The sequence below is a fragment of the Gavialis gangeticus genome, unplaced genomic scaffold (genome assembly GCF_001723915.1).
Source record: "Gavialis gangeticus isolate Ggan-Ray unplaced genomic scaffold, GavGan_comp1, whole genome shotgun sequence".
Lineage (NCBI taxonomy): Eukaryota > Metazoa > Chordata > Crocodylia > Gavialidae > Gavialis > Gavialis gangeticus.
The window spans coordinates 9,624,994-9,647,447 of NW_017729018.1; the positions used below are offsets into that span (position 1 = coordinate 9,624,994).

The window sequence follows — 22,454 nt, forward strand, 5'->3', positions numbered from 1 at the left end:
AGCAGATTTAGGCTGGACATTAGGAGGAACTTCTTCACAGTTGAGTGGCCAAGGTCTAGAATGGGCTCCCAAGGGAGGTGGTGCTGTCCCCTACCTTGGGGGTCTTCAGGAGGAGGTTGGATGGGCATCTGGCTGGGGTCATCTGAACCCAGCACTTCGCTCTCTATGCAGGGGGTCGGACTCGATGATCTGTTGAGGTCCCTTCTGACCCTAACATCTATGAATCTATGAATTTTGGCTGCAACTTTCCATGCAGGATATCTGTCTTAAGCATTTTAAGGTAAATTGCAGTCAAAATGGCTTAGCCAAAGTAGATAGTATTCCTGAGCATTAAGCCATAGGGCATTGTTTTGCCTTAATAAAACCAAATCTGCCTTCCTTTCTTTGAGTAGCTCTTTTGCCTGTGTATTTTGGAGCAAAGACATTTAGCATGTGTGCACGTCAGAGAGAGACTTCCTGTGAAGAAACCTTCCAGATCTGATTGTAGAAACATAGAAAATGAGGGTTGGGAGGGACCTCAGGAGGTCACATCTAGTCCAAACCCCTGCTCAAAGCAGGACCAGCCCCAACTAGATCATCCCAGCCAAGGCTTTGTCTTAAAAACCTCCAAGGATGTTACCCACCACCTCTCTGGGTAACACGTTCCAGTATTTTACTACCCTCCTAGTGAAAAGATTGTTCCTAATATCTAACCTAAACTTCCCTTGCTGCAACGTGAGCCCATGGCTCCTTGTTCATCATCTACTCCCACTGAGCACAGTCCAGCTCCATCCTCTTTGCAACCCCCTGCAGGAAGTTGAAGGCTGCTATTAAATCCCCTCTCAGTCTTCCCTTCTGCAGACTAAATAAACCCAGGCCCCTCAGCCTATCCTCATAAGTCATGTCTCCCAGCCCCGAATCATTTTCATTGCCCTGTGCTGGACTCTCCAGCTTGTCCACATCCTTTCTGTAGTGGGGGTCCCAAAACTGGACAGTACTCCAGATGCGGTCTCACCATTGCAAAATAGAGGGGAATAATCACTTCCCTCAATCTGCTGATCCAACTGGAACGAAAAATTTCAGCTTCTGCTCAGCAGATACTTTCTGGAATGAACAGTAAAGATCTCCAAAGGTTGTATCAGCAATGAGTAGTCTATTCTCAAGATGACCAGTTTTCCTGGATTTGCAGCTTGTGGGTCTGGTAGCCTGCATTCGTCCAGACACCGGAAGTGAGAAGAAGGAAGCAGGTTCTTCTAGACACTCACTGTAGACATCCAGGTAGTGCGGAGGAGAAAGTTGGTTGCATCAGTAGAGCTCTTGTCTCATTCTGACCGAAGGAACAAGAGTCACACCTAAGGGGCTAGGGATGATGATGAGTTGGGAGAAGGAACTATTTTGTGGGGAAGAGAGGTAGGCTGTTGGTAGGTAGGAAACCTGGGAACTGGTTTAGTGGGGCTTTTATAGGGAGTCAGGGGATTAGGAGGCAGTGGGTGTTTGGTGGAGAGACAGAGATTAGATGAGGATCAGAAGGGGACAACTGGGTTTGCTGAGCAGGATGGGTAGGAGTGGTAGGGACTGGGAATGGCTCAGCAAGTGGAGTGACATTGGGGTGAGAAGCCCAAATATTGGAATGGAGACTGGGATTAGGATGGGAAGTGGGAATGGAGAAGAAACGGTACTGGGATACCGACAGGCTGGAAGGGAGAGGGTCAAGCTTGTGGGGAATGGGCAAAAGAGTCTGCCTTAATTAAAATATGTTGCCATCCCCTTCTGAATGGAACCCAAGTTTCCTGACTCCTCATTCTGATACCAACATCTGTGGCACTTTCAGGCAGATTATTTTATTCCCTTTTTATTTCTAGTCCATGCAGAGGCTGGTATTTTGTGCCTGCTTTCATTTAATCTGTTCAAGTGCTAAAGGTCTGACTGGTGGTTCTCTAGGTGCCAACTCCTGCTGTTGACCCATGTGGATGTTGGTTTGATGCCATATGAGGCCATTTCTATTTTTTTATCATTTTGCTTTTTTGTCACCCCAGGCAGCGGATATGCATGCTGTGTTCAAAGGTTAAAAAGTCAAGCCTGAGAAAATTAAAATACCAGAATTAAGGTTGCCTGCATATTAAGTACTTATTTTGTTGCCCTCTGTCTTTTTATTTTATTTTCTTTTTCTAGGAGGGAAGATAGACTGTCCGTACCATGGAGAAAGGTCTATTTGTCACTCAATGAGCTTGTGAAGCGTGTAGTCCTAGATTATCTTGCCAAAGGAAAAGGCACTTATAACAGATTCATTCTTTTTCATGTTTGGGTTTTGTGGGTTTTATAACCCTTGAGATCCCTCAGCAATATCTTGGAAGAAAAACAGGCATGTGAATTATTGGGTTCCTGTCCCATATGTTCTGCTGAACTTTTAATGAAGTTGCTTTTGTTTAGTGCCTAGATACTCCTTTGATTAAGGTTGTATAAATATATAGAATAATTTCATCTAGAACTTCTTATCTGTTAAGTTTCAGTGCAACCTCCCGGTCTTATCTTGTACGCATCTTTCCTAATGAAAAAAAAGTTTAATTCATTCTCCATACTGCTTTACTCCTGGGTTTCCCTGCGCTGCATTACCATATTGCCTCATTAAACATCCTTTTAAAATCTTTCCCTTCTAGCTCATGATTCACTCTGTGTGAAGTCTTCTGATGCTGTAGCACATGAAAATAACACAGAAAAAGACAACCCATTGTGCGAAGCACTCAAGGACTTCAGCTTCTCCAAAATAAAATTTGGGTTTTCTTCCTTGCATTGTAATGAATTTAATTGATATCGTTAACATTTTCTAAAATTTTTGGGTTCTACTTCTAGCTGCCAGCAAATTGTTGGTGTTGTGCTACACTCCCTCCTACCTGCAGTTATTTAAATCTCAGTGACTTGGGTTCTTGTTTTTTTTTAAATTTGTGATGCTGTATTTTTTTTTCTGATGCATGTAAATTGTTTCCCTAGGTATGCCATACCCCCGGAGCATGGCAAGCGGCTGGAACGCCTGGCAAAAGGTATGCTCACCTGCCCACTTTGCTCATGTTGCTTCTGTTCAGACAAACGTGTGGACATGTGTTATGAACACTGTAGCATCCCTGGGATGAGTCGCACCCTTGATTTTTAAATCGATTCACGTAGCATTGAGACAGGCCTGCTTACTATAATTTGCTCTTGCTAGAGGTAGCTGATGAATCTACACTGGGTGTATCAGCCCCACAGCCAGAGACCTTGCCGTCTTGTCAGCAATGCTGTAAACAGTTGCTGCTGGTACAGGTGGCTTCTCAAAGCCTTGGTCTCCTGACACACCAAGGCCAGGCTAAAATAGATGGAAAAACTTTCATTTTGAGATGTTAAGACCAAACCATGGAGCTGTCCTGGGAATGAATTCAATAAGAGACCCACCATGCCTCTCCGCATGCCATACATGGCTTGTTAAGGCCCGTCGCAATGAGATGAGCTCTACTGATCCCTTTGTTTGGAAGGCCAGCTCCTGGGCTGCTGTGAAGCTTTCCCTCCTCACTCTGCTTTGTGCAGCCTTTGAAAGAGGAAACATTATAATTATTTGTGCTTCCCTCCTTATAAATCTGTTAAAAACAAACAGTGTTTGTATTGATTACTGCTGAACATTTTTCATAAAAAAAAATGCTTAGAAACTCAATAATGGTGGATACAGGGATCATAATTGTGGGAATTCTCTCTTCCCAGTGTATATATTGTCTTTGGTAGCAGTCCTCTTATACTGGGGCTCTGTAGTCTGATTATTTCTCTTGCTTCCCCTTGCCTTACAGTTGAACCATGTTTAGAAAGGAGACATAGATCCGAGGCCAGTGGAGCAGTGGGACACTCCCTATCCTTTAAGGATCTTTCATATTCTAGAATCATTTTATTCTTTTTGATGAAGCAGACGTTTCTCTTCTGAGTTTTCAGGGTGGGGGAAAGAGTCTTCTATAGCAAAGTGATTATGTAAATGTGCCTGCGGCGTAGAGTCAAAACTCAGTCGTTGCATCACCAGAGTTGGCTCATCCTAACGAGGTCCTGCATCCTTTCGATTCTTAATAGGCCCTTTCCCACCAAGTTCCTCCTGGAAACCTTCTGCTTAATAGCTTAGAAGAGCTTCTCTTCATGCATTGTTCTTCCAAGTACAGTTCATCCAGGTTCCTACTTTTTAGAGCCCATCAAAAAGGGAAAGGTAGGACTGAAAAAAATATGCTGGCCAATGTCTTAGTACGCAAAGAAAAAGGGGAGGACCATTGCTGTCATTTCTGCAACAGTGGTCACAACATTTTTAGAGGCTAGCATCTTATCACGTTCACCCTGCCTGGCTTGGATGTGGAACATCCTTACTGGCCTCATCCTACTGCTACCCCTGCCTTCTTTGTGACCATGAAGGATTCCTATGAAAGATTTCTCTTCTTGGTGTCTTTCCTGGAATTGTGAAAGCATGTGGATTTGCTCACCGAATCTCAGACTAGTCCCGTAGCAGAATTAACCAGCCAATTTGGCCACCACTTTCATCCTTACTGGATCACAAAAGCATTTTTTTTTTTGCTCCTGAGCTCTACTTGTTTTCAGATACAGGTACAACCCAGCTAAGAATTGCCCATGCTTTTATGGTTTGCCGAAGCATCTCTGGTAGTTTTACAGGGACAGATGTTTTTATCCTGTTGATTTCTGTAATTTCTTGTAGGCTTTAGGTGCTTGAGCACCATCAGCAGAGCCAGTGACATTTGGTACCGCACGCATGCACATCCAGAGGCCACCTATAACCAGGTTTTTCATAGTCTGCTAGCCTAGCAGGGCTACAGCCCATCTTCAGCTGCCGAGACCCCCATGTGAACCCACTTGTCTGGTTCCCCTGCCCCTTCCCAATGTAATCCTAGGGGCTGCAGTATAGTGCCAGCTCTTCAGTGGCAGGGATAAAGTTTGGCACTCCATCACGGGAGGCAGCATTAGGATTGTAGGATGGACTTTGGACAGTCCTATGAGGGTACTTATAAGGTGTGCTTGAGTATGTGCTTAATGGATTGCTGTTTCTGCGCACTTAGAAACGTTATTGCACCGACGACTCTGCAATGTATGGGGAGCCGTCCCAAGTCAAATCCTTGCTCCAGAACAGTTAACTGAAAACAATGTCTCCCTTTCCAGAGAGGTATACCTTGAGCATCACACTTGTAGCAGTCATCATATAGATGACTTATTCTGCGTTCAGTCGAAGATGATGGAAAACAAATATCTGTGACACCTGTGACATTTGGAAAATGTTTCCGTTCTGTTTCTAATTGGATGCTAGCTTCCAAGCTGTACTTGCAATATTAAAATTTCTTGCTGACAATCTAACAGTTTTATTGATCATTGCATACTAAATAAAAGCCAATCCATGGGCCAAGATTAGTTTACACTGATAGGAATGATAGTCCCAGGTTAAGGTCGCATTGGCCTTGTGATCACTAGTGACATTTACATTAATAAAAGTAGCAAATTATTGCCTTGGAGCGTAGAGTGTCTAGGCTGTTTCAGATCCACCTAATTGAGTTTAGAAGTCAAGTTTTCTAAAAACTATCATTTCAGTCATCAAAAAGGCCAATACTTCTAGATAATATCTCTAAATTTTAGAGAACCTGAACTCTTTCACCAGGTTATAACATCTTAAGGAATCTTTCTGAAATCCCTTGCCATTTTGTAACTAACTCTACCTGATGTCAGTATTTGGGACTTGTTAATATTGGGCAATGCAACAACCACTCACAAATTGCTAATGAGCTGATCCGTATTTTGAGATTTGTCTTTTCCCCTGTTGCTTTGCTTTCAGCTTGATTTGGGAGGCACAGGATAGGTCCTCTTCACACACTAAAATGGAACAGGGTCACTTTTTAAGCATTTCCCCCCCAACCCTATGCGTCAGCTAACTGTATTATATAGATGTTCAGCACAGTGAAATGAGTTTGCGATTAATGTGGAAAATGAATAGCTGAGCTATAAATGGGCTCGCTGGGAGAGTTTTGGAGCCCATGGAGAGAACGTTAATGTGTTGCCACGTTATTGGTGCTAATCACTTAAAATGCGCTCCTTTATTAGTAGCTTTAATGAGAGCCACTTAAACTGTGCATTAAAAAGAGGAACTGCAGAGAGGGACGACAAACTGGGTGGCAGGCAGTCATAATTCTAATTGAAATGCTTTTAGTACAAAAAAGTAGCCAGAATCCAGTAATTTTTTGCACTTTCTAAAGCCTCCCCCTTATATCCCATCAATTGGCTTTGTTTCTAAGGCTGGGGTTATATATATTTTTTTTCACAAATGCTTGTGGGATATTTTTTCTTCAACCCTCAATTTTGATTTTATTTAATCAGGTACCAAAAAATGGTCAGTGTTGTCTGGAACAGGACTGTGGGGTTGAAAGCCCAGGCAGGTGAAAGGTAGGAGATAAGGGAGGGTGAGAGGCTTTATGTGGGTTTAGGTTAGTATCCCAAGACTTCCATAAGAGCTCGGGGCTCCCAGGGTTTGCACACGTGTAGGAACGCTGTCTCTTCCTTAAAGGCAGTAGATGGTTTAAGATGAACGGATGAAGCATATTAGGAATGGTGGCTGATCTGTAGCTAATCTGTATGCATACCTTTTACCTTTAGGTTTAAAATTGTGGATTTTTGTTATTCTGTTTCAGTTTTTTGGGGGTTGTTGTTTTGTTGGGGGGTTTTTTTTTACCCCAATCCTAGGCATCATGAATTAATGGACTTCATATTGCTTGTTTTGTGTCTAGTGGCACTGTTCTTTCTGATGGTGAGAGAACCTGTCCAACTCAGACCAGACTCATGGCATGCAGCCAAGCCATAGGGACCTTTTACCTTTGTAAACAGCAAAAGGTCCCTATGCATTGTCTCTTGTTTTAGATGGTGGTGGGGTAAATATATACTTTTTCCCCTTTTGTTTTTTTCACCAACTGAAACTAAAAACAGTCGAATGCCTGCCCATACTTCGATGGTGCATTAGGCTAGCACAGGTAAGGCATGCCTGCTTTCATAGCCACTGGTGTACAAGAAATTCTGAGACTAGTGTCGCATCCTACCACCTTCAGATCTCCAGGGAAAATTGCTGTGTACCCATTGAGTAAACTGGCACCCATTTTTGGTACGGGGCTGGGACTTGCATTTCTGGATTCATAGCGAGACATCTTAACTGCTCTCCCAGGCATGCCTCTTGGTTGAAAATAGTCATTTGTAATTTTTCCCCTCCTCCTCACTGCTACCTCACTCTGTGTGCAGTGGAGGAAGGTACCGGGAGATAACGACCAGTACAAGGCACCTTGATCTAGGCTCTGTAGACACTGTACTGCTTTATTTTGCTCAGAGTAACACGGATGCCCACCAGTGAGTGCATAGGCAGGGCAGAGCAGCGTGCAGAGTAGCCAGCCTACTGTTAAGCTTTGTAAGTCTTCTCTTGGTTCCTGGCCGCAGGGCAGAAGGGAAAAGAAAAATGTTCCAGGCTTAGAGCACTAACCCCTGGAACCTGGGAGACCTGGATGCAGTTTCCATCTTGTGCAAGCTTGAGCAAATCACTTAGCTTCTCCCTGCCTCAGTTCTCTATCCATGTCGGATAGAGATAAATACATTAAAAAAAATGCAGGCTACTTGGATACCCCAGTGACTACCTGTGAGTACTATAGATAATTTGTGAGTGAGGATGAACATCCGTGCTCGGTCTTGAGGCACTGTATTATTGGGAATGGAAGTTCAGGGAAGAAGGCAGTGTTTTGTGAGAACCCCTGGGAGATTTGTAAGGCAGACCTTATTGGCAAGACTGAAGATAGCTTGCTGCGACTGAAATATGGGTCTTGGGCCAGGAAGATGGTGGATGCGGGTAGATGGCTGATGATGAAATCCTAAAGTCCCTGATTTTGCACCTGTGGGAAACATTGCAATGCCAGCAGCATTACCCAAGGCAAAGTGCCGTGTGTACCTCCTTTTTTCTAGTGCTGGGGAATGGCCAGGAGACAGATCCATCTGTTATCAGAGACGTCTAACACATGACCCTGTGTCAAAGACAACTGTGGATCTTTGTCATTGTCACCATCTTGTAGGCAACACAAGCAGGATAATCAGCATGCCCAACCTTGCCGTTTTGTTTTCACCTTATGTAAAATATTCCGGCATACTAACGTTCTGCTGGCTCATTTTGATGGTTGATCGGTGTCTCCTGCTTGGTGAATCTGTCTGTGCTGACGTTCGTTTCTTCTGAATGCCTCTGCAGGATTTTTCCCAGGAAGCTCTCAGGGATGCGATGCCTTTCTCCGTCACAAGATGACCCTCATTTCACCCTCCATCTTGAAGAAATATGGCATCCCGTTTGACCGGGTATGTACAGAGGACATTTCAGGGATATCTGTTAGTTGGCTAAGAACTGGGGCTGCTGCTTCTGTTGGAAGGAAACCATTTTGGGATGGACATGCTGGGGAAGAGAATGCTTCACTTTGCAATATAAAAACGTGCTGTCCGTTTAAACCAGGTGATCGTTGAAAAATTAAAGATTCACCGCTTGGCTAAGGCAATCCCTATAAAGTGCTTCCAGTAATGAAATTTTGCATTTGAACTGCCTTCTGCATTCAGCTAACCTAAACCTAAGCCTTGTAAACCTGTGAATTGAGGAGTATTCTGTTTTCCTGGGGGGGAAGGGGGCAACGATTCTGTGGCCTCCCCAGTGGCGGGCAGTAAATGTTAGCGGTAGTTTTGGGAATCCCATTTCTGTATTTCTCTGCTCTAAACAGAGCTCTAGAGCTAGAGACAGAAATAACCTCTCACATCACCAGTCTTTTTGGTTTAAATGAAGCTGTGTCAATAAGACGATGCGACTGCCCCCTGTCTTCTGGTCTGAACTCAGGCTGGGCAGTCATTTCAGAACACTTGCCCTGAGTCCTGTAGTTTTAGGTTTGAGATTAATTGCGCCTTTTTTGCTACCACTCCACCCAAGGTGATTTGGATCTTTGTTGAATCAGTCTTATCACTTCTGCCACTGGTTGTTAGTCCCACACATAGCGCTTATCTGTGGTCAGATGGTGTTAGTACAGGGTCTGAAGTAATGGCCAACGGCGGCGTGCAGGGCTGGGGAAATAGCTGAAGGGTACAAGAGTACGAAGAGCTAGAAATTAATAGAGGAAAAGTGACTGTCCTTTCTCATTACCTTTTACATGCCCATTTGTGATTGGTATTGCCAGTGCATTTTCCCCGAGATACGAATGCCTACTTCCTGATCATTCTCAAAGTAGGGATTTGTTAGAGTTTGGGTGCTTGAAACAAGGCACGGACCAGAATTGAAGGGCTTCATCATCCTTTGAGATGGAATTGAATGCTTTCTCTTTTTTTAGAAATAAAAGATTCTGGTGCTCTGTGTCAAGACTATGAATTCATTCAATTTACTGCTCCAGAAGCTGCTTCATTTTTCCTAGTGAAGGCTGCGATGAAGGAAATGTGAAGTGCCATCATCTGACTTTTCAGATCAGCTTACTGTCAGTGCAGCGGAGACTTGTGAGAAGCCGTGTGGTGCTTGTGGCTCAGTATCAGCGCCCAGACTGGGCCCATTTTGCACAAGATGGTTGATCACTGTACTATAAGGGACAGTAAGCGGAGTTTTTTTTTTTTTTTTACATTTCCACTCATGGAGCCTAATGTTCGAGTATGAACAGGCACATATCTGCTTTACACAGTTAAGAAACTCCATTAAAGAAGTACAGATGTGGGTTTTGTAGTCTCTTAGTATGCCCATGGTGAGAATTCACTCTCTTGTGTAAAGGATTTCTCCATGACGTTTTTTTCCACTTTACATTGGCTCAACTCTATAACTAGTCTCATGTTACCCTGAAGTCTTTGAATTTTGAAGTCCCAGGTCACGAGGAACGTGAGCTGATTCAAACCTAAAGATAGGTCACTGCTTTATCTCAGAAGGATGATGAAAATGAAAAAGCAGGAACCTCTACTATATTTTTTACATTATTCTATTAAGAGGAATTTATTACTTGTCACTCTTTCCTCCTACAGAGTGTGAGAAGCAGCAAATAGGGAGATAATTTCATTCAGGCAACCTATTAAGGCATCGTTTTACCTCTCATAAAGGCCATGGTAAAGTAAATAAAAGTCTCCTATAAGACTTGAATTGTTTGCATATGCCAAGTGTTGCTATTTTCTTCCTTCCAAGCAGCTGTTGTAATGTTCTTGCTTTTCCTTTTGCTTGCTGGTCTGAGCAAAAGTTTACATTGACTGCTAATTGGAAACTGAATAGCTTCTGATCAGTAACGTAGCAAATTTCTACTTCTCTTCTCGGAAAAGATTTGTAAAAAGGGCAGTAAAGGAAGGATTTTTCACAACTGATCCCAAGAAGGTTTTATTGAACAGTGTTGGTTGGGGGGTAACTTGGGAAATGTTTTGCAGTAGGGTCTCTCCAATGTGCTGCTTGCTGAAGAGTCTGTTCTAGCTTCCTAGACCCTTTTTTCCCCTTATGGATCTTTTGATTTGTGAAGCAAAGGAAATGTGCAAGTGTGTTGAGTACGAAAGACGTGTGTGTGTGTGTGCGCGCACAATATTATGAGCACCAGTGTAATGGGGGCTGTGTTTTCTGACAGTCCTCAGAGTCAGTCTTAGTTGGTCACTGCATTTATTGAAAGCCAAGAGGGACCCAAATGATCATAAAGGATGAAATCCTTTTAAGAGCAAACTCTCCCTTTTAAAGGAGAGGGGATTATTAACATTCAGGGAGGGAATATGTCTGGGAAGCCTGACTGCAAGAAAGCAGAAGGGATGTGCTTTCATGAGAGCTTCCCTCTTCTTCTGTGCCTGTTTGAGGTGCTCACTTAAAAACCTTTTAATAGCGAGGTGAGGGAAAGCAGGAAGACTTCCCTAGTCTGAGCAACCCACCGCTGGAAAAATCCTAACCCAGAATAACAGCTTCTGGAGCAAGCGCATCAGTGTTCAGGGAAAGACTAATGCCCTCCTTCTTGTGGGAATTCAGGTAGGATCCCTTCATCTAAATTCCTGGTAGATTTCAAAGAAGTGAATCCACACACGTTTATAAATCTCCGTAATGGTATTTACTTCTGCAAAATAAAAGCAGATCGATACCAGAGCTTTTTAATAATTAAAAATGTGTATTTCTGTAATCCCCTATTGATTTCTCCATTTATTCTTCACGAGCTTGCAGAAGTCAGTAAATTCAGGCCTTTCTCCATGAGTGGCAGTTTGTGCTGGCTTCCCCTCAATAGTTATTACTTTTCTACATGGCCTATCCATCATCCTGAGCGCTCCTTCATTTATTGTAGGGATAATGTTGACAGCAGTGACATGGAGGATGTACACTGTGGGCTGGAAATGAAGACACCAGGATGTAGATTTTCTGACAGGAACATAATCTTTCCATCTTCTTAACTTAACGATCTGCAGCTCTGCTTTGATTTATGAAGGGGCTGGGTGGGATGGTGTTCTGTGGAGCTGAGTAAGGATTGGCCCTGAGCACCTGCATGGGTGGATCTCGAATTTTGAGAAGGGACGCTGATGGTACGGAGCATCATCGTACATAACTTGACCCTTTTCTTCAGGTAAAGAGGAACTGGAAACTTTACTAATACTGTAGGGGCCTAGCACTATATAAGATCAAAGCAAAAACAACTATAACTTTATTGGATTATGCATTGATTTGCTAGATAATATATTACATTTAAAAATCACAAGAAATTAGACAAAAGTGGTCAACATTGTCAAGTATTGTGTCATTAGTCCTGTAGGTGTTATAGTTAAATGTGCACCTCTTATTCAGAATAGTAAAACAAAATCTAGCCTTCTTGAGCATCTTGACACTGCTTTCAAACAGCCTGACCTGAGAGCAGCTGTGAGGCACGTACCCCCTAGCCAAGTACTGAGCTTGGGTGCTTGCAGACTGGGAGGGCCTGGGTGGGACTTGTCAGGGAGACCAGATAAACATGTCCGTAAAACCAATTTCCTCCCCTCTCTTTTGGGTGTCTGCTGCATTTATGTGTTGTGGTTTAAGCCTGGAGATTTAACAGTTCTTGCTTTAAAAAAGAAGTTTGCCTTGTTCATTGAGGCAACCTGAAAGAGGTTTTTTTGAGCAGGACTTTACTGAACAAGACTTGAGGAAAGGGATAATCCTTTGACCCCAGCTGACTTCCTGCCCCTGGGGCAGGGGGCTGGACTCGATGATCTTCTGAGGTCCCTTCCAGCCCGAATGTCTATGAAATCTATTAAATCCATAATGGGAAACTTGCAACAAAAAATGGACTCTTGCCCTTGGCTAGCTTTCCATGCCTGGCTGAGTTTGTTGTAGAGCTTTTCTGACTCACTTTTATATATTTTTTTTAAACTCTTCTGTTTATAGTTCTTATATTTGGAAGTTGTGTGGAAATCTACATGAATTCTCTAAAAGTCAAATTTCTTTTTAACTTTCCACCTCTTACTGTCTAGACATATCTTCAAGTTATGGATGACTGTTCCTAAAATCCCATTTTAGGTTCTTAAACCATTTTGTTGAGACTTCCACTGGTAGGAAATAATCCCAAGTGTTGCTGCTTCCCATGCAACTACCTCTGCAGTATAGGATCTGACAACACTTCTAGTACTAAAAAGGCAGGGTCAGGTCAAATTTTGACTCTTTCCCATTTAGCAAAATGAAGATGATACCACCTTCCTAAGGGTGTGTGTAGAAGTGTTCATGTACAAGCACTAGATTGATGACAAATAACTTTATAATCAATGCTGTATGTAAGCGACAGTAATTTTGAGTGACTTTTGAGGTGACATCTCTAGTCAGAAGTTTTCTGTGACTGAAGATCCAGTAATCTCCTTAAATCAGTAATATATGTGTGTACGTGTGTGTGTGTGTATGTGTATGTGTATGTATGTATATATATGAAATTACAACAAAATAAACATGCACAAGTAGACAAATAGTGGAATATCATTTTTAGTATTGTCTGTCCTGTTCTGGACATGCAAATACAAGTTTGGGGAGGGCTGGCTGGATGATATAGTGAACTAGTTTAAAATCAGGATGCATGAAGGCTAAGTACAGAGAGTCAAAGAGCCCAAGGCTGAATTGGTTCAATCATCACAGGTTAGTCTAAGCTGTGTAGATTGAACTGATAAGTGAGTGAACAGACATTCACTTTTGATTCCAGAAATGCAGTCGCATGTCTGCAGTGGCCCAGGTTAGAAGCCAGGAGGCGCTAGAGCATACCTCCCTGCTCTGCTGGAGCCGACAGCTTGGACCAAGGCTAGCCTGCCCACCCTGCAAGGGAGGGTTTGCAGGGAAGATGCAAAGCATCCTGGGATGCTGGGGGTCTGTGAGTTAATTTGAATCTGGAGGGGATCTGGGACAAGTTCAATAAACAGATTTAACCTAAATCAGTTAAGTCTGATACTGCATCCATCCAGGGTTATTGTAAGGTGGTTTTGGCTGTTTTTAAAGTGGTTTATGTGCACTGAACTTTGTTGTGCTACAGATTTGAACCAGTTTCCAATCACTTTATGTGTTATTGCTGTCCCTAGCCAAAATGTTGCTTCCATGTGGGAGCGAACACACAATACATGGGTTATAGTTGGGAAGAAAATCCCATTTGGGTGGCCCTGCTGACTTGTCTGTCCTTAACCTAATTGCTCATTTTTCAGGAACTCTTCAGAACATTAGAGATACAAAAAGCCCTGTTTTTGTCATTTAACCCTTTGGGTCACAGTGATTAAACTGGTTAAGGTGACAAGGGTTCCTGTCTCTTGACTGCTGCTATCCATTATTAAACAACTTCTTAATAGAAATACTTTTTATTGAAATGATTTTAAAGGATATTAAATCAGTACTCCAGTTGTCTCTTCTACCAGTACTCAAGAGTTGTCTCTTCCCCTTTTTAAAGATTAACTATTTATTAGCCTGTATGATGACAGTGTGAAAGAGGCTCTTTTCTTCTGATCCTTCTGGAGAACCTTGCTCAGTCACATTTCCTAGGGCTTCGTGCAGTTTATCTCCATTATGTTTGCCTCTCCTATGCCACTACATAACACAGGGAGTATCATAGGGTTTTTTTTAAATCCTTTTTTCACCCCCCCTCACCATTTTTTGCTTCCAGATCACTCAAGAAGCCGGAGAATTTATGATCACATTTCCTTATGGCTACCACGCTGGATTCAATCATGGCTTCAACTGTGCAGAATCCACCAATTTTGCCACACTGAGGTGGATCGACTATGGGAAAATGGCTACTCAGGTAGGTGTCTTTGTTTGGAGGACCAGGTTCCTAATTCCTTCTAGGTGACTAGAGGCAAATAAATGAACAGGCCTGCAAACACAAATATAAGGATGAAAATAGTATCCTGCAAAGAATATACACTTTCCAGGGTTTTATGCCCATTTGATGGGGATTGTCATTCTAGCCTGTGTCTTCTTACCTGTAAGGTGTTTATTGCATATTATTGGGAGGGTTGCTTTAGTATGCAGAGAGAGGTTGATGTGTTGTTTTAGTAGCTGGGGTGAAGCAGAAATCTACCAACTCACTCAAGTACTGCAGGGAATGAATTACCCTTGAGTAACCAGTATTTTAATCCTCTGTACTCTATTGGAAAAAAAAAAAAAAAAAAGTTGAATGGTGAAGTCATGCAGCTGTTGAAAACTTGACAAAAATGTGCAAGTGACCTGCAAATAATAGATTTTATTTTTTATTTTATTTTTTATTTTTTGCAATGTGAGAAACTTTGTTCATGTCTCGGTTGCTGGGAGAGGTGAGGGAGCCATTTGCTTCCCTGCATACAGCGCCTTACAGTTTCTGGGATGAACCTTCGTAAGAGGGCTTCAGTCAGAGACCCTTTTCTATGCAACATGTTTCCTTTGACAGCTCAGTAGTCAGAGCTGTTCCCTTTGACAGCTCACCGGAGCTGGTGGCCTTCAAGGCAGAATGCATGCTTCATTTGTTTTGTCACTTTTTTATTTGCATCTACATCAGTGGCAGTGAGGAGAGAGCTTCCAAGTTAATGAGTGGATCTAGTCAACAGCAAAGGTATTTTGCATGTCTTGTCCTGAAGGGGTGGTAAGTCAAGTCATTGGGTTTGCACAGAAAGCCACGTGCAAGTGCTGATGTATAGAGATAGATGGCACTTCTGGTCTTTTTTAGTGATGGTCCATTTTTCCTGCATGTTGCGAGAGAGGATGAATACTTACACAGGTAACAGCAGTTTAGTGTGTGGTACTATCCAAGCAATGCTAAATTGACATGGAGAAGGACTTCATTTCTGCCATAGAGCGATATCGCCTTCAAAGTCTGAAATCGGCTGTACCTGAACACTGATTTTCATAATGAGCTCGGCTGCTTTGGTCCCTGGATCGAGGCACTGAGATGCATACAGATTCAGTAGTGGCTTGTGTTGTGTGTGTGTATGGAGTAGATAGTCGATCATGAAGTTTTTTAACCCTCCCGTCACAGCCTTGGGGATATTTATGTTCCTGACAGCACCCTCCCTCTAACTTTTCATCTTCAAGCTGTAGTCCTTTCAGCTGTCTTCTTCCCAGCCAAGCCAGGATATCCTAGACATGATTTTAGTCACTGATAATCATTGATAGTCATTAATCAATCTGAATGGCTGCTGCTTCAGTGATGTGAGGCACTTCCTTCTGCTCCTGAGAGGCTGCATGTGCTCGTCCTAGTTTCCATTTCTTGCTCGGCTGTCAAGGAACTTGTGGAATCCCAGAAACTACAGTGACTTGAAGAAAAGTTACTCTTCATCTTCCTGCCTCTTTCTTTCAAGTTCTCAATTTTTAATGGATCAATACAGTCTGTCCAGCTAGGAGAGGGAGATGCTTGTAACTAGTGACACCCCGCAGAGGCTCTTCTCTCTGCTACATCCTCATCCTCCTTGCTCAATGTTCTGTGACATTGCCTAGGTAGGCACGGGCAGACTGGCTGCGACTATCAAATGCCATCATCTTTAGTGTCTGAGCAGCTCATCCCATAGAAAGGTGGCCATCCCTTCAGGCTGCTGAAAGGTGAAGTGCCTGCCTCGTTTATTTTTCCAGTAATTTGCAGCGCATGGTCTCGGGGGATCTGTTATTAGCTGACAAATGTGACATTTGAACTCTATACTTGTTCTAAAATAAATTCCCCTTACCTCCACGAACATACATCTTGGCAGTATTTTTTATTGACAGTTTGGAGGAAATGTGAGGCTGCTTGATGGGAATTCCACCGTGCGCTGCTGCAGCTCGGAGCATGAACAGAATTCATCAGCCGGCGCTGTCTTGCCTTGTCACATGTTGCAGTCGCATCCCGCTTCCCTCCTTGAGCTCAAGTCTGCTTTGACTTTTGTAGTAGGGCTGGTGCAAGTAAGGTTGTAGATCTAGACAGTCATTCAGATTAGACTGATTTTTTCGATTCTGGGGTAAGGCACTAGAGATTAGGGGCTTTAGCCAAGAGCTGTAGTAATTATTTCCAAGCATGTGCGCCATAATAGAACAGGTGTCTCCAGATAGGGCTGGCGCCGACTTCTTCAGAAGGAGACTTAAAGCTATTATAATATGCTTGACTAGGGAATCATAAACCACGGAGAAAAACTTCTACTTAACTTCCAACTGCTTTTATGCTGTGTGCAGGAAACTGAACCCTTTCCAATACATTTTTATTAAATTTTCAAGGTCTGATGGTCCAGGGTCCACAAAAGTATATGCTAAGGCAGTGGTTCTCAAACTTTTTTTTTTTTGCAGATCACTTGAAAATTGCTGAGGGCCTCGGCGGACCGCTGAACAATATTTTTTTTGTTCTACAAATCAAAGCACACAACCCGTATTTGAATATCAGTAGTCTTACCTTACAAGTACGGGTATTATCGATTGCTCTGCAACCTTTCTGCAGACCACCTGAATGGAGCTTGCAGACCACGGTTTGAGAAGCTCTGTGCTAGGGAGTTGCAGGGCTGGTCACAGCCATGTCGTTTTTAGTTGCTTTCTTTCCTGATGTTGGCTAGACCATAGCCAGTTCCTTTGAAGTTGAACTTCAATTTTTTCATCTTCATTTTTTTAAAATGCCGTTAAACTAAACTTCTGCTGAAATCAAAACTAAGCGGATCCTGTTGATGCAAAGCCATTTTAAAGACCATGGAATTCGTAGCCGTAGTAGCTGTTCTGGCTGGGAACATCTTTGGTGCCCGAGCATGGATTGAGTAACGTCTGGCTAATGTGCTAGAGAGGCAACATCAATTCCTGTATAATTTAAGATTTAATTAAAAAAAAATAAAAGGGGGGGAAGCAGACATCCGTTACGGATCGAAAGAAAAATTCTGATTTTTTTTTTTTGCAGTGCTTTCTGGCTGAGTCACCAAGCTAGAATGATAGCTGAAGTAAGTGACTTCATCTCTAACCTCACGTATGCTAAACTTCTTGAAATTCTCACCATTGCAACTCCATTGGTAGCAGAGAGGGTGAGGGACTAGTGTGAACAGGCTGTTAAACATTGTGCCTTTGTGTTGTCTAGACCTGCTCTGGGCAGGGTTAGGAAAGAGTGGTGAAAGTGCCTTCTGCCAGCCTACACCAGTGGTCCTACAGCCGCCGTGCAATTTCAAGAAAAAGATCCTTGTAAATACCTTGCCAGTTGGGCGTGAATTCCAAGCTATTAATGATAACAATTTTGATATTAGTGATGACTAACCAAATAATAACCTTTATAAGGGAAGAAAAGACGAACAATACTTTTAGGCAGCTACCTCTGCTTCCTGCTTCTCCCCCTTTCAAATATCTGACCCCTACCAAGGTGTGCTGCAGGGTAAGTAAGGGGCAGGGTAGACCCCAGAAGACTGAGATCCCATTTTGAAGTTAAAGGAGCCGTCGGAAAAGCATAAAACCGCAAGAGGTCTTAAATGAGCTTCATCAGCTTCCGACTTAGAAATGGCCAAGCAAATTTGATACGAGCTCAGTTCATGTCTGTAGCAAATTGCCATGGAGTTATGAACCCCCCCCAAAAATGGGGGTTTATCATGCAGATTTTGACAGACCCTTAACTACAGTGGGTGCCAGCAGGCACCACTCTAATATTAAAAGCAATTTTGGGCTCACCCATGTGTTCACAAACAAGTGACATTTGGGAAGTGCAGTTTTAGATTGAGCCTCCTTGCTTACGTTGTTAGGCGGCGTAGCGTGAAATTACTGAACAAGCAACATGGAGAGCTCCAAGCAAATCTGGGGAGAGAAAGATGAAGTGTGGAAGGAGATGCCCAATTTATTTCCAAGCCACGCAGTGACTCTTCTCTGTTTGTAGGTTTCCAGCTAATGCCAAAACCGGGCTTTACACACATGTTCATTAACCCTTTGGTACCTTGGCGGGAGATTTTAGATGAGGTGCGAGGGCTCTGCTCGGATAAGGGCAAAAGGTTCATTTGAATCTCATTTTAAGCTAAATAAGGATTTAATGAAATATCAGATGGCTGTGCTTTATGTAAACTCACATTGTCTGCACTGTTCCTGAAGAAAGGAAAGTCCTGGACGATGTGATTTTGGTCAGTGCAGTTTTTTAACTGACTAAAGCAGCTATGTTGACTCTTCAGGTCAGTCAACTGGAATAATTTTTTCCATCCGCACTGGAGTAATTTTTCCCTGAATTCGCTATCGCTGTTTAGGAATCCTGGACCAAATGGCATTCTGGAAGTATAATACTTGAGCAGAATACAGAATAATACTTGAGCAACACCAGGCTCTGCCTGTTGGTTTCATCGCCTCTCCTCCGGTTGCCAGCATGCCAGACTTCTGCTCCTACTGCTGCACAAGAGCCTGGTAACAGCTTGGTGTTCACAGCAAGCCAGTTGACTCGTGCCCTTCATTTTGTTCTGTTCTGCAACACAATTTCTGCCGTTCGTAGCTGTGGGTGGAAGGAAAGATGTTAAGGAGCGATTTGAGGAAGGAGTTCATATTCCATTGTGAAGGGCAACCTCAGAAAAACCTGGATACAGCAGCGCTAGCTGCCTGCCAGGCAGACAGAATGGGCTGACAACTACAGCGAGCCCTGCCTGGCCTCCAGAAATTCATTATATCCAAAAATCGAGTCTAATGATCAGTTTACAATTACAGCACAACCAGTTCCTAGCAGAACACGCATCAGCACTAACAGAAAATCAACAGTGGCCGCAAAGTTACGCGGATTACTAATGATGGCTGAATGGACCTTGCAGCTCTGTAAACCTGTGCCAGAAAATACTTTGTACAAAAAGCTGGTTAAAGGTGGCGGGCACTTGAGTAAATAGCTGGGTGTCCTGTTACAGCAAAAGGCTTTTAAGAGCCTAGAAGAAATTAATTTTGTAAGAGGTGCTTATGGGAAATGCTGTCGGCGAATAGTGGGAGCGTGCGTAATGAACTCAAGAGGAACATTTGGTTTTATATGAGCTGTTATCTGTCAGCTACTTGCTCTCACAGATGGCCTTTTACCATATTGGGGTCTCTACCAAGGAATCCTTTTGTTAGCTAAGCTAAGAGCCAGTCCATGGTAGGATTGTCAAGTCAAATTTGTGCTTTCTGGTTTGTCTCTTGTATCTGCTTAGCATGTCTCAGGCTCAGGTAGGGAAGCCGACTGTTGCCGATTCTTGGGAGATAGGACACCGCAAGCGCTCAACAATTCTCTTGCTTTTCCCGCGGGCCTGGTCTGATCTAGTTTCAGCTCTTTCATCAGAACAGGTGCTTGCTGCTTTCAGGTCAGGTCTGCTGATCTCTCGAGTAATTGCTTCTTTGGCTCCGACTCCAGGTACTGGCTTGTGACAAACAAAACTCCTTTCTGTCTCTCAAGATGTATATGAATCCTCAGGACTGCTTTCTATCAAGTATGGTTACTGGGCTGTCTCCTACTGAACTATTGAAACGATTTCTATTTTTATTGGAATAGATCAGCAGGAAGGGCTTCAACATCCCGCTTTGTAATAATAACGCTTGCTGTTTGAATCACAGATGTAAAGGCTTACTGTAACCTTGTGTTGCATTACCAAAACTACTTCAGGCCTCGTCACTGCTCCTGGATGCTTGGGACGATGCCAGATTGATGACATTTGAGAACTTCCTTCCTCCAATTTTTCTTTGTTTTTCCTGACTCGTTTCCACTCTACAAAGTCACTTTCTCTCCTTCTCTCTTGGGGATCCGCTTGCGCTGCAGAGATCATCTGTATGCCAGCCCACGGGTACATAGCCATGACATCATGGTGTGCAGATACTCCCTAACGAAATGGCTATCTCGTGGCCTGGTTGCAATGTGATTAAAACTGGAGGTGTAAGTGGAACAAATCATGGGTTAGTTGTCTGGGCTCTGCTTCCCTAGTCTAATTCAAGTAATGTGAGCGAGGTAATTAAAGAAATGAAAACTCAGACTTGGTGACCTTTCTTCACAGGCCAGTAGATGGGGGTTTTATTTCCTTTTAAGTGCTGGGCAGCTAGTAACAGAAATGATCTCACCATACTATTTTAAACGCATGACATCCCAAAAGGGCGGAAATTTGTTCCTACTGTGGGAGCATACTCCTGGAGCAGGGCTTAATGAGAAGATGTTTCCAAACTGACAGCCCTGTTTAGACGAGCAACCTTTGTGCGAATGGTTGGGTCTGAAGCCTCCATAGCTCCTTCTTGGCTTTGGTTTGTACAAAGGAAGTTGTTGGTGCGTTTTTCTTTAGCACTGCAATATGGGAATCATTCTGGACTGGGCGCATCTTAATTGTGTGTTTGATAGTAGCCAGTCTCTGGGGATTTTGGGGAAAGTATCACATACTCTTCTCCGTGTCATGCAGTGAACAATACTGCTTTGTGCTGGGGGCAAATGTTGTTCTTGTCCTGTGGTTGTGATCATATACCCCAAAGCACAAAGTTTGATAGGCTTTGCCATTGATATTGTACTCCAGTGATTCTCAATCTTTTTTGACTTAAGGCACCCCTCATTGAACTTGAAGCACCCCTCTGTAACTTTTTGTGTATTAAGTGGCATCCAATTAAAAAAACTAATGTATTGATTGCAGTGCTTGCTTCCTTACAGAGGGGTATGGCAGGAGGTTGGAGCATTCTTTGGGCAGGGGCAAGCCCAAGCCTCCACTTACCTGCGTAGTTTATCTGCTTAATCTCCCAACACCTCACTTATCTTCTCACCCCTGCACCTCAGGGTGCCCTGGTACCCCGATTTTGAGAATCACTGTCACTGTAAATGCCTAAGCCTGTTCTCAGGGCTTCTTGTTGCATTTGCCTTACTCCCAAGTGAGAAGGCTTGGATGGCGCGTATCTGAACCACTTCTTAATCAGCATGGAGGAGCTGTCGTTGAGTGACGCCACTGGCAGCTGCTGGTCTATCGAATATGAAGGGGATCAGAAATCGGCTTGGGAACTCATGCGTGTAATCATTGAGCACTGTCACCAGCCCCTTCTACCTCTTTAAAGTGACATCCATGTCTGATTCCCTTGTTTTCTAGACAGGGACCCAACTTCTGCAGGACATGCTGCTTTTTAAGATGCATTATTAGAATAGAGCTGCGTATAAATCATCTGCTACATACCGAGAAGATTAAAAGTAAAATACTTGGAGGGTTATCCTCAGGAAAAGAGGACAGCACAGCCTCTCAGGTATCCACCTGTACTCGGGATTCCTTGGCACTTAGACTCTTACCGTGCAAACAGCATTGCAGTTTAAGCACCTACATTCAAGTCATTTTTTTTCTACACCTGCGGCTGGTGTTTGGAGACAGACTCTTAGACAAGGACATAGCAAGAAGAAATTCCTCTGCCCCATCTTCGCATGGATGCTGGCTGCTCTGGCAGCGGTCTCCAGTTGATTTGATTTGATTTACGTATTCTGTTTAACAGCCTCAAGGCCATCTTATGGCTGAAAGACAGCACCTGAGAGCTTTTTCTTCCAGCAGTGCATATTCTTGCTACATGAGCCTGCAGTCCCATTCTGCCTTTCTGCTCTGGTAGGCTTTGCTTTTGCTGTTTATTTATTCAGGTGCCCTGTCGGTCAGTGAAGGTGGCGTAGGATCACATTTAATCAAGTAGATCATTAATAACGCTTTTTATAGCGAGTATTAGTGAGCTGTCAGGCTGGGACCCCTCCCTCCCCTGCAGCAGCTTCTACTTATAGTCTTCCCTATTCAAGAGGCACTTGCAAAACCTGCGGCCTCTGAAAAATTCCTGTTCACTTCACAGGGCAGCTTTTCTAGGGTTTTTTTGTTTTTTTTTTCTTTTGAGCAAACCAGACTAGAAATAGGCAGATGGAAGGGGAGCAGTTTCTTATGGTCCCTATAACCTTAAGAGCAGATATTAGTGGATAACATCCATGTGACTGCAGACTGGCATTTTCATAGCTTCACATTATATCCCATTTACTCCAAAGATGCTCTCGTTCTCTCTTTCAATACAAAATGGGGTCAAATTGCCTTGTCTCCTTTCATGTACTGGCACAAGTAACCTTCTTCTCCTGGCT

General features: G+C 43.3%; 1 protein-coding gene across 5 annotated transcripts in view; it reads left to right on the forward strand.

Annotated features, from left to right (window-relative positions):
* The window catches only part of KDM4B (lysine demethylase 4B), a 165,534-nt gene that overhangs the window by 51,839 nt on the left and 91,241 nt on the right, over positions 1–22,454 (forward strand). For all 5 annotated transcript variants that reach the window (XM_019513440.1, XM_019513435.1, XM_019513437.1 and 2 more), the window contains exons 7-9: positions 2,968–3,017; positions 8,246–8,349; positions 14,112–14,249. In XM_019513440.1, the coding sequence (XP_019368985.1) occupies positions 2,968–3,017; positions 8,246–8,349; positions 14,112–14,249 (292 nt within the window). The remainder of the gene's footprint in view (positions 1–2,967; positions 3,018–8,245; positions 8,350–14,111; positions 14,250–22,454) is intronic.